This window comes from Podarcis tiliguerta (assembly GCF_965153285.1).
Source record: "Podarcis tiliguerta genome assembly, chromosome: 9".
Classification (NCBI taxonomy): domain Eukaryota; kingdom Metazoa; phylum Chordata; class Lepidosauria; order Squamata; family Lacertidae; genus Podarcis; species Podarcis tiliguerta.
In genome coordinates, this window is record NC_139542.1 from 34,287,436 (window position 1) to 34,300,124 (window position 12,689).

General features: G+C 41.1%; 1 protein-coding gene across 1 annotated transcript; it reads right to left on the minus strand.

The window, feature by feature from the left end:
• Window positions 1–1,384: 1,384 nt before the first annotated feature.
• Window positions 1,385–12,448, minus strand: MGARP (mitochondria localized glutamic acid rich protein). The gene is made up of 4 exons (XM_083457646.1): window positions 12,054–12,448; window positions 9,859–9,962; window positions 5,892–5,997; window positions 1,385–1,756 (listed from the first exon to the last, which is right to left on the minus strand). Exons 1-4 carry the CDS (start codon window positions 12,130–12,132, stop codon window positions 1,515–1,517), a joined length of 531 nt encoding a protein of 176 aa, XP_083313772.1. The 5' UTR covers window positions 12,133–12,448; the 3' UTR covers window positions 1,385–1,514.
• Between the last annotated feature and the right edge of the window lie 241 nt (window positions 12,449–12,689).

A 12,689-nucleotide genomic window follows, 5' to 3' on the forward strand; every position in this document is an offset into this window, starting at 1 on the left:
AATTCTTTTTGCGGTCTCCCAAGCCAATTTCCATACCCTTCCGGAGGACCCCTAAAAACCTCCAAAACAGATTTTGGGAAGGTACAGAGTGCTTTGGGTATTTGCAAAAATCACCTCCCCGCCCCCTTCCCTCTGGCAAGAGTGACTTGTCCAAATAAGGCTTGCTTCTATAAATTATTTAAGATCAGGTCTTTTTAACTGCAGCATCGCCAGCAATGACAAAACTGAACTCATGTTACAAATTACTTAATGATGGATACAAATCAGATGACTAAGGGGTGTGCTGGTACTATAGAGCCGTTCCTAATAAAGGCCTATGTTTTATTCATCTAGTTTTTACCAGTTTAATCCTGAAGGCATTATCTGTGATTAAGAGAATGCTGAACAGTGTCAGGTTCCACTGTTCACTACATAAGACAAAGAGTTGCAAGTACAGTGGTACCTCACAAGACGAATGCCTTGGAAGACGAAAAACTTGCAAGACGAAAGAGTTTTCCGTTTTCTGAGTTGCTTCGCAAGACGGATTTCCCTATGGGCTTGCTTCGCAAGACGAAACGTCTTGCGCCTTTTTTTTTAAACCGCCAATGCATTCCTATGGGAAACCGTCAATACACAGTGGTGCTTCGCAAGACGAAAAAACTCGTAGAACGAAAAAACTTGCAGAACGAATTAATTTTGTCTTGCGAGGCACCACTCTAAATATATTTCCATGGCCAGCAATGAAACAGAGCCTAGAATGCATTCATGTTACTCACTTCCTGGATCGGAGCCATCAAAATTATTTTGGAATGGTCTTATTTGGTCATTCTTTTTAGGGCTAATCAGAAATCACATTCTCATTCTTTGCATAACGAAGTCTGAAAAGCACTCAAAATTATAGGTGGTATTCTCTGCTTGTCTCTACTCAAAGTAGAAACATTGATGTTAACGGACATCTTTAACTTGGGTTCATTCGTTTCAAAGTATCTACCCTGAGTGAGAGAAACAGTGAATACAACCCTCCAAATAATGGATGGTTTTGGAAATACGCCAAAAATAATAATAATGTTGTTTTTTAAAAAAAATATTCAGAAAGGCAATTGATTTGGCAGCAGAAGAAAACCACACAAGATTTTGTAATAGTAAATATATTTCTAATGGGCCGAAATGCCTCTCTACACATCTTACAGCTTGTGCATTTAGGAGGGAAAGAGCACACTGAACTGCACTCAATTCTATTTATAACACACTCTCTAGGCATGTTTAGCTATTTCTTCTGGACAAAACCAGGAGCCTTCTACCACAAATGGCAAATTAGGGCTCCTTCTTCCAGAAATATTTTGCAACAAGCTACCTAAAATAAGTTGTATGAATTAAACTTGGAAACTGCACCTGAAATCACATCTCATTTATATTAAATTTTAATTAAGGTTTTAAAATACAAGTTCATTCCGTGTGGAATACTATGTTAACGCGAGCAAAGCAGTGCTTCCTGTGATACAAGGTAAAATGCCTACAGATTTCCATTTGTAATGTTAAGCTTGCGTTTGGGCTGCCTCTGAGCTGGAAGGAGCATCTTGCTCTTCTTGCACACCAGAGGATGCCTCTTCAACAGGCGATTCGTCTTCTCTCTGTGCTTCTGCAGATTCAGTGTGCTTTTCATTTTGTACTTCCGATTCACCAGTAGTTACTGCTGCAGTCTCTTCTTCAACTGCATCCTTTACTTCTTCACTTGCATCAGTAGTTTCGTTTGCTTCTGTTTCATCGTTTTCTAAGGCTTCATTTAACATAACAGAGAAATCATGAAGCACAAACATGCAATGTGAAACAGGTTAGCCTGTTACCTTGTTAATATGTGAAAAGAATATATAGCTTGAAGCAAAGGATTACTATGAAGTACATAACAAAACAAACAGAAACATGCTACAATAACAGAGAATTATTTATAAATGTACAGCAGTTAAAGACTGCAGCCATCGGGAGGGAAATGGCAAGGATGCCATTGAAAAGAGGCTCCGTTCATGTTCATATTATATGTTTAATATATGAATGATATTATTAAAGCCAACCTTAATAGGCTGCTATGTTTAGAAGCTGCTGTGGAGCATAGCATCATGCTATAGAGATGCAAATTAAGAAACAGCAAAAACAAATCTGCTCAGGCCACAGGTCAAACTATACTATCACCTAGATGAAAGAGCAGTTTGTGTATACAGGAACAGTATTGTCATACTTGAAGTCCTGAAATGCAATGAATTCTCTGTCCTTTTCACCTGGAGGAAATGGCTCTGCACATTCCTTCTACTGAAGTAGATCGCAAGCCAACCACTTTGAGGGTTTTTGTTATTTTACAAGCAAGCGGTATAGAAATAAGAAATAAATTGTAGGTTTGATGTGAATGTTTAAACTGCTGCAAACGTAAAAAATACCAAAATGCAGGAATAAGACCAAAATGCAAGAATAAGACATGTGCTATTTGTGAGCCCAGTTTTCCCCCGTTCATGAATTGCCATTCCATTATTATCCGTCTTTTTGTAATAAATGCTGAAGTCCACTGAAACAGAAATGCACACCACAGCCTAGAAACCAGAGGACATGTTTTCAAACAGGGATTGTAACATTCTAGGTAAGAAGGCGTGGAAATGAAGATGTAATTGAGCAGGCACAGCACCACACAGATGAGAACAGTGACCCACAAGCTTTGTTAGCTGACAGACAGCAGCCCAACTGGCAAACAAAGCTGAGGAGAAATTAACAGGCAATGACATGCAAAGATAGGTATGTGAACAAAGGGAGAGAGACACTGTCAGGTTTAATAATGATTGGCTACAAAGAATATAATTAATTATTTGATGTGATCAAAACATCCAAATATTATCTAAGTTTGTACTGAGAAGTAGGTATTTCGTTTACCCTTGATAGTAACATGAATAGGGGCAATTATTTTAAGTTTTTGGTTTACGTCACATCATTCTCTTATGTATTGGTACAGCAATGTGTTTTTAAGACTTGAATAAATTGACTTTTAAACAGATCCAGCTCCTCTTTTTCCTGCTAAAACAGAGACCATACTACCCAACTGTGTCCCTCTATGGGATATAACAAATTTCTAGAAAACTAACCTGTTCACACAAAACACAGATTGACAAGCAAGATAAGTGTTCAGGACCCTTTATTGGACAGTCAATTACAAGTGTATTAATTCAAATCAGCCAGTGTCTTAAGAGTGCCAAGTTATCTTCTATAGGATGTATTTAAGTTGTGTTTTATCTTGGCCTTGAAAAGATATAATTATTGGGGAGTATTCTCACAAAAATGGAGTTCTATAAGAGATGGTTTTCTCAAGTTTGGCTGCGAAGTATACAACGATGGACTGTCCTTAAAAAAATTAATTCCTCGGTTTTGGAAAGATTTCCTTTGTATTTTATTCTGAAAGTGTAAAAGCAGAGGAACAATTAGAAAGATTTAAATACAACCTTTCTAGTTCAAGAAAGATTAATACAGCAAAGGAGATCAGAAACAAGATTAAGAGAAGGAAACAGAAATTGGAACAAGAAATTGCATGAACACACTCAGAAAATTGCAAAAACTGGAACGTTAGCGTACACTATAAACACCATTTTGGAATTTTGCAGGTTATTTCTATTAACATTTCCCCATTCAGTTCAATGTCAAAGAGCTGCTTCACAACAAAAAACCATGGGTTTGCCTTTGAGTGCACACCTAACAGGAAGCTTCGGCATGCAGTATTTTTTCTGTGATACCCATGTTTGTCACATACATTTTACAATTTTGAGTGTACACTTAACACATTATAGGTGTACAGCTGAAAAAAATATAACGTGTGAAGTAGCCTAAAGTCTTCTGCTGAGAGGTTAGAGGTTTTGTCTAAAAAATTTTTTAAAAAGGAAAGTATAGAACAAGTTATGGGTTTTCCAAATCATAGGTGAATTTGAAAGGCATCACAATATTTTAAAAACTTGAGGGAAATCTAATGCTTGCTTTTCTGAATGTTTCATTTGTTAAGATAGTTTAAGCATACAATTTAGATGGAGGTAAGGTCATTTATGAAAGGCAATAAAGGGCCAGGGAAGGAAGAATATCAAATAGCCTGCACTCTTCTCATGACAAGGAACATGAAAAGAAGGCAGAAAGACAAGAGGAGAGAAAAATAGCATGTAACCTATAAATTAATAGTTTTCAAAACCCAAACATATCATTCAATATAATTTTTTTAAAAGGGGGTGGGACAAAAACCAGGTCAGGTAAATGCAATTTGATTGCATTCATTGCGTCTAGGTAGGGAAAAGAAAAGCAGCTACATGTGTTGGGTGAGATCCAACAGTGCACATTTTTCAGAGAACAGAAACCGTTGGGGGAACAGGTACTCCCTGGAGGGTTTTAGGGGACCCTTCAGAAAAGATTTGAGGTTCACAGGGGGCTGGAGAGAGGAGGAAAGGAAAAAGAAGCGTGCTCATGTAACAGTGGATAGTGCCCAGGTAGTCTGAGGATGCGTTCAGTGGCTGAGCTGATAGCTATTTGTAATGTCTAGCCCTGTAACTGCAATCTTAGGCAGCAATCCTTTGCGTACTTCCCTGGGAATAAGTCTCACTATACACACAAAAAACTTATTTCTGAATAAATATGCACAGGAGCAAACTGTTTAGAATTTAACTGTGTTGGAAGTACTATTGCATTAACTTACTAGGCAATCCTATACATGCCTACTTAAAAATACATCCTATGTAGAGCTTACTCTCAGGAAACTGGGTATAGGGTCACAGCCTTCTAAACATTCCTTCATCCCTAAGATGAAACAGCTTCCATCAAAGAAACAGAGCCTAACTCACGGACTATTCAGTGAGATTAATTAATAGAATTTCACATTTCTATATACTCAGCAGCACTATCTTAATGATCCTTCGGTATGAACTGTATGAGTGAAAACATGTTGGTTCATTCCTGAGTTAAGCCACAGTTCAAACTGAGTTCCATCTATATACCTTCTTAGTTATTTCATACTGAAATATTTTCATTTATTTAAAATATTAAGCAAATTATAGACATAAAAGCAGTCATTTCAGGAAGCCATTTGGCAGTGCTCATTTAGTTATAATAAGCAGTACTAGAAAACAATTCCCTGGGTTTTGTGTATAGAATTTCCCCCATCAATGACTTAGCTGAGCACTATATTCAGAGTTTTCTGAAATTCCTGAGCCATCAAGCTGCTGACTGACTGGAATTATGATCTCAAACAAAACCACTTCTGTAATTTTAGTGATATGAGTTCTGTATTTAGTTATCTTTCACTAAACATTCAACCTTCAGTGCTTTATATTTTTTCTCTGTGATGCTTAATGAAATCTTTTTTAAAAAAACAACAACAACCCCAAACTATGTGTTACATGAACTGAATCACTTTCAGGAGTGTCTTTGCATTTTCTTTGCAACAAAATGATCAAATGTATCTGAGCAAACTAACAATCATGGGTGTAGCCAAGTGCGGCAGCTGCCCCTCCCCCCAATCATGTAAATCAATAAAAATACTTAACTAACTGAAGTTCTTGGGGCCCTCAACATAAAGTCTGCCTCCCTAACATAAATCCTGGCTATGCCCATGGTAACAGTAGCAATGTATGCATACATAGCATATAAACCTTGCAACCAATAATATTCTAGACCCAGGAGGCACTAAATTAGAACCATTGTAGTCCTGTCAAAAATAATTAAATTAAACAGAACTCTGATTCATAGCCATGTAAAGTCTAACATAAAGTTCAACAGATTAGCAGCTTCTATATTTCCACCCCCCCCCTACTCCTATCTTTGCTGTTTAAAAAAAACAAAACAAAATGTCCTTAAGACAATTAAGTTAGAAGTATCATTTGTAAATGCATAAATTCTCAACTTACACTGAGGAGGCCACGGTTTTGGTTTCCATTCTGCTACAGTTCTTTGCTGCATATCACTGATACGTTCGTTGTACCTGGATTTGTCAGACGTAACCGTTCTGTAGGCCTAAAAATAATAATTGCACTTATCTCCATATGCCAAGACTGTGTTCTTTGCTTTTCCTATTAATGTTTATAGTTTGCAAAAATAATACATATCATCAAGGGGGGGAAATGAACCAAATCCCACATAATCTGTAGCTCCACCCACTTCCATTTAGGGAATGCTTGCAATGTCAGAACATGGGACAGAAAAAAACAAACCAATAATCTATACAAAACTGTTCACATAAAGTTCAGGTTGGGGGGGGGGGAAACAATTGTGACATTATTGACCAAGGGACAGGTGGGGGAAATGACTACATAGCATTCCAGATTATAATGTGGAGGTGGACTTCTACCACTTTCTTTGTACTTATAAACATAATCAAGTTGCACCAATCAATGAAGATTGTGTCTTTCTTATATTCCATGTAAGACTCTCAGCTTTTACTAACTCTTCCATAAATGCAATAAATGCAAAACAAAAACACTGTGCTACAAATAATCCAGCATGTCAACTTTTAGATCTTTCTAGTGCTTACTCCAAGGCTAGTTTCTAAAGGGCCTCTTAAGCACATGGAAACACTGTTGTGCGTATATTTAGTTTTGGCATGAATGGGCAGTCTCCAAATAACTCATACTCTGATTTGCTCCTCTCTACTAGATAAAGTGTCCTTTCTTTTTTTTTACTAGTTGGCTTCTTGCACTGCGTTAAAGTCACTTTCCAAGGTCTCCCAAATTCCAGGATTTGCTTTTCAGCCAACATGATATTGGAGGGTTTTTTTGAGTAAAATGTGTAAAGATCGCAGTGAGTATTTTTATATATAGGCTAGCCTTTTTAATGAATAAGGTCAGATTAAACATTAACGATCAAACGTAATTGCTTATAGCCAAAAGCCACTGCAAACCAGGAATAAAATAAGAACAAACACAGATCATAAATAAAGATTAATAAAACATATAAACTCTGTCACCAAAATACAGTATATGAATATATGTATACAAACACAGGAATGTTAATAAATTTCCTTTAATAGGTTAAAATGAGAGATAAAAATATATAAATTAAACTGTAACACCCTATTCTAGCTTTATAAAAATTATATCAAAGTATTTAAGGTTTGATTAAAGCCCTCTTCAGAATACTAAAATCAGATGAAATGCTCTATTAATTAGAGTCAGATTCAAAGTTCTATTAAGAGCGACAACACATTGACCTGGCTTGCATATCACGCTCAGCCAAGCCATGGCTTAGCAAAAATGTATAAGCTCTCAGGCAGCAGCTGCTTGTTTTGCTGCTGCACTCAGCTAAGCGATGGTTTCATATGTTATATGAACCTGGGGCCTCTTGGGCACCTGGGGCAGTGCGCCCAGGAGCGAGGCGAACTACCCATAAGGGTGGGACAGGGGGCGCAGTGCCCATAGGGACGGGATGGGCGGCACCCATAGAGACAGGACGGGACACATGGCGCCCATAGGGATGGGGAGAGTGCCACAGGGCCTCAGCCACCCTACAGCTGGGGGGGGGGGAGGCAGTTGGCAGACAGTGTGGAGTCTGCGGGCGCCAGAGACACGTGGCTTGGGCAAGCTGCAGGCCCCACGGTGAATGCCGCCTGCCATTTTGTCACCCCCCCCCAGTGGTGACACCCGAGGTGCACCTACCGCACCCCCTGGCTATGCCCCTGAACCTGGGCTCATGAGTTAGCTCTGTGGACAAACCATGAACTAGTGGACAATCCTTGCTTTCAGTTCACGGTTAGTCTAGAGAGAGCTAACCCATGGGCCTGAGCTCGTGGCATACTAAACTGAGTCTAACTCCTCTTGTTTCTGAGTTTTATTGGTGTAACTCAGAAGATAAGCCATTTTTGGCTTACAACAAGTGCAGCACAACAGCAGAATGATGGGCGAGGATTGCCTCTCTGAAAGCTTGCACATTTTCACTAAGCCATGGTTACTACATTAAAGGTAAGGTTAAGGCAATGTAAGACTGTTGTTTGTATTTTATTTTCTGTTTGCTTAAACAGGTAGAAATGTTATAGTATAACCTTACAAAAAGTTTTATGGCATATCTTCTACTATTTATTTAGCCAATGTTTGCGATAACATTTTGACGACTAGTGTTATTTTTGTAATAAAACTTATGATAGCAATAAACAATAGTTAAACAAGCACTGCTATTCAAACATATATTACTTAGAATTAAGCTCCATTGATATCATTTCCAAGTTCTGAAAATCAAAGCCAAAATGTGTAGCAACTAATGAAGAGTAGACAAAGACAACTGAATGCTTGATTCAGCTGGTTAATCTCCTAGGTACTAGTTAGAAGAGATGAATAACATATTTACTCTGTGTGTGTGTGTGTGTGTGTGTGTGTGTGTGTGTGTTTAAATATTAAAATATTGCATTCCTGAGTGGTGGGAAGTAGTACAAAGCTCATTTCCTTTGGTTGGAAGAATGTTTTGGTGTCCATTTACTACATTTACATATTGAGAAGGTAGAACAGGTAGGATCAGACAGTAGAAGAAGAAGAGTTTGGATTTGATATCCCGTCTTTCACTCCCTTTAAGGAGTCTCAAAGCGGCTAACATTCTCCTTTCCCTTCCTCCCCCACAACAAACACTCTGTGAGGTGAGTGGGGCTGAGAGACTTCAAAGAAGTGTGACTGGCCCAAGGTCACCCAGCAGCTGCATGTGGAGGAGCGGAGACGCGAACCCAGTTCCCCAGATTACGAGTCTACCGCTCTTAACCACTACACCACACTGGCTCTCAACAGTAGGAACAATTAGTGTAAGCATCAAACTATACATGACAACGAGTTCATGCAGCCTTTTCCCCATGATTTTTTATGTTGGTTTGTTTTGTTACACAATCCATAGCTATGGATGATGCAATCTTAAGTTAAATAGCTGCATGGGACTGGGGAGCATAACTGTTCCCAGCACCAACACACATACTGGTCCCCTGCTTGAGATGCAGGCTCTTTGAATTCATCGTATTGATTGAACAAACTTTACAATTATTATTTCTAATGGCCATCTTTGACACGAAGACTATACTAGAACTGCCACTGACATTTGCTTCCAATTTCCAAGAAAACTTTTCTTGGAAAACTATCCTAAAACCCATCTATTGCTGTGTACAATCACCTTGACATTTAGGATATGTCTAATATTAACTTTAAGTTGTCATCATTGAAATAAGAAGGATTTACTTCTAGTAAATGTGCATAGCCTTGGCCTGTAGTTCTAGTATTTTCTTTCTGGGTAAATCTAGTTTCGCAGTCTGCTTTGACAGGGAAATGTGCATTAATATTACTGCATTATAGCAATAAGCAGAAACAAGTCACCCAACCCCAGTAAAGACTCCAGCTTTATCATCAAAAAGTTTATCATCAAGAAGTTATTTTGGAATGGAGCACTCTCACAATCATTACTTATTTTCCCCCTTAAAATTTAGACATAAATTTAGTCCATAAAATAAGAGGTGAGCGACTTGTTGCCTCTCCCCATTTGTTGTTGAACTCCAGTTCCCATCAATTCCAGCCATCATGGTCAATGATCAGGAATGATAGGAGTTATAGTTCAGCAATATCTGGAAGGCTGTAAATTCCCACCTCTGCCGTAAAATGTTGGATTAAACACTTGACTTTTGCAACACAACCCAATGTACGTCTACCCAAATCCCATTAGTTCAATGAGGATTATTTCTAGGTAAGCAGGTATGTATAGGATTTTGGTCTCAAAGTCAGCAGCTTGCTACCAGAAAACATTGTAAGTGAAGTTCCAACTTAAATTTTGGTTTGACTACATTATCATTTCTCTGTCCTGTTGAGAAGACTGGGAGTTTTTGGACAATGTAAACAGATGTGTAAAGAAAGCACTCACTAAAAAACCTCCTGCTGCAGCAGCACCAGCAACGAGCAGATAATAAATAAAGTTCTCCCCAGAAGATCCAGGAACGCTTCCAGATGACATCTGGCGGAAAGGTGCTTCAAAAACGAAAGGTATAATATTAGTGATAATACTAAAAATACAAAACAAAACAGTAAGCTCAACATGCTGTAATTGAGATAATCTAGAGATCTTTTTAAAGAAATGTATCAGCTACAAATCTCATAATGTAAGATAAAGACAGGATCAATAGTTCTTTCGATCATACAAAGCCACTGTTGCACTTAGCATTTTCATAAGTTATTGGTAATAGATCAAACCGACCTATTAACAGGAGAAGCAGTTGTTAACACTGTCCAGAGCCTTCCCTAGCCCTACCTGGAGACACTCAGATCTTCAGCATGCAAAACATGTACTCTACCACTGAGCTAGTCTTTCCCCATAACATGATGTCCTTTCACATGAGAAGGTGAATCCCAGGAAAAGATTCTGCACCTGATGAATGGCACAGAGTAACCAGGTAATACAAAGTGGAAATATAATTTTGAGACATGCTTAATGTGGACTTGAATATGCTGACCAGAATGAAGTTTAAGCCAGGTGTTCATTTGTTTTTTGAATTGGGCATGATAAATCAGTTGGTTACAGCACGGTGCTGAGAACACCAAGGTTTCAGGTTTGATCCCCGTATGGGATGGCTGCATATTCCTGTGTCGCAGGGGGCTGAACTAGATGATCCTCAGGTTCTCTTCCAATTCTATGATTCTATGATAACACAAATGTTTTAAAAAGGATGGACATGGATTTTTCTCCCTTGCTCCAAAGAGTTTCTCTAATCTAACCATCTTGTCTTGGAATTAATAATGTAAGATACCTGAGTGCCTCATGACACAGTCCCTACCGCAATGCCCCATATAAGCACTCCTGTTTTTTCAATCAATAAATGGTGCAGATGTAAACTACATTGTTTTGGGAGAAATGTGGCATCTTCTTTCAAGACAGAACTTCTACTACTGCATTCCTACATTACACAAGTCACACTATTATATAACTAGGAAAAATGCACAGTCATGTGGAATATGGCCATACACTCCTATTTGATGTCAGTAATGGGGCTACAACCTTCCCCTATCCCACTGCCCAGGCCATTTCTTAACATGTGTATAGCATTTTAAGTATATGCTTGTCAAACCTAATAACAAACAAACAATGGAAGCACCAATCTGACTCTTGCCAATTCACAAAACTTTCAGGGAAGAAATCCTGCTTGGACAAAATATCCTCAAACAGTCATCTGTCCCACTGACACCCTCAGTATTAAAGAGCAGTGTGGCTATCTCACCTGCAGCACCGCTAATCCAAATCCATCCCCTGAGGGCAAAACAGACTACTAGACATAGATATGGGCTAGTATAACCAGTGTACAGTCCTTAACTAGCAGGATCCATCTTTCTAACCTAGAAAGGCCCAGATCGCTCCTCGCGGATAAGAACCTGCACTGTGCAGATAGAGGACGGATTATTTTAGGAGCAGAATCAGCAAGTTCTCGCCAGTTTGTGCTACCTCAGCCACATTCACATGCCCAGTAAGAAGGGAAATCACCAACCCTTTATTAATTTTCCCCGGACTCTCCCTCTCCAACACCCTGCGCCGTTTTCTCTCCCTTTAGCCTGAATTTCTGTCAGCTGCTTACACACTGGCCCGGGGTGATTCTGGTGGTCATCTGGTTGTCATCTTTTCCCCTCCGGTAAACAGTCCCACCCTGTTCTCCACTAGTCAAAATAACTTCGGAGGGGAAACAGAAAAACACAAGAGGCTCTGGTGGCTTTCTTCTCCTCCCACCCCGGGCTTAAAATGCATCTGCTGGTGCTGCTGCTCCGCCGCCAGGAAGAGCCTCCTGGGTCTCGCCGATGCCGAGGGGCTGGGCGAACGCGAAGCGGCTCTCCTGAGTGCCAGGAGCCGCGTCCTCTCGGCTCCCCTCCATTGCCTCAGCGCCGTGACCTTCGCGTCTCCTTTCCCAGGCAGCCAACGCAAACACCGGCGCCCTCAACCTCTGCGCGCCCTCCTCGCCCAGCAGAGCCACGCGGCTCGTCACCAGCCCCAAGCTCCTCGCCTCGGCGTGCTTCTGGGGGGCTTTTTCGACGGCGCAGCCACGCGCGCGACCCCTCCACCCCCCCCCCCAAACTCACCGTGTCCGCGGACGAAGGGGGCAGCCCCTTGCGTGAGGCGGCGGACCAGAGGGCGCCACGCGAAGCTGCAGAGGTGCATGGTGGCGGCGGCGGCAGCAGCAGCGCAGAGTGGGCTGCCGCGCAAGGGTTCGCCTCGTCGCCTGGAGAGCTTCTCCTGTTCGGACAAGAGTGACAGGCGGAGACGCGGGAGAGACGGGGAAGAGCGAGGCGGCGACGAAAGGCGAGACTTCGGCCAATCCAAGCGCCGCGGCTCCGCCCTGCGTGCCTGCGTGCGTGCGCTCAGCTTGCCCTGCGGCTCTCTTCAAAGCGGTAGCCTTTCCGTGCTGGCCTGGCCCCCAGGGCGGTGGGGACCTGCGAGGGGGCGGGAGCCTTCCCCGCTGCCCCCTCACCTTCAGCGGAACAGCCTCGACTAGGACAACGAGAAGGGCCTGCAGAACTGGGGAAGTGGGAGGTGCTGGAATGTGTCTGCAGCAGGAGGCTTTTGCCCGACGGAACGCACACACCACATGCATGCAAACTGCGCGCCCTCCTCGCCCAGCAGAGCCCAGGACGCCAGTGGCGTTACAGTATTTGCAGAATTGGAGCTTAGCTGTGTTTTGTATGTAACCTGGGGGGCATTTAAGACGGATGGGTAAG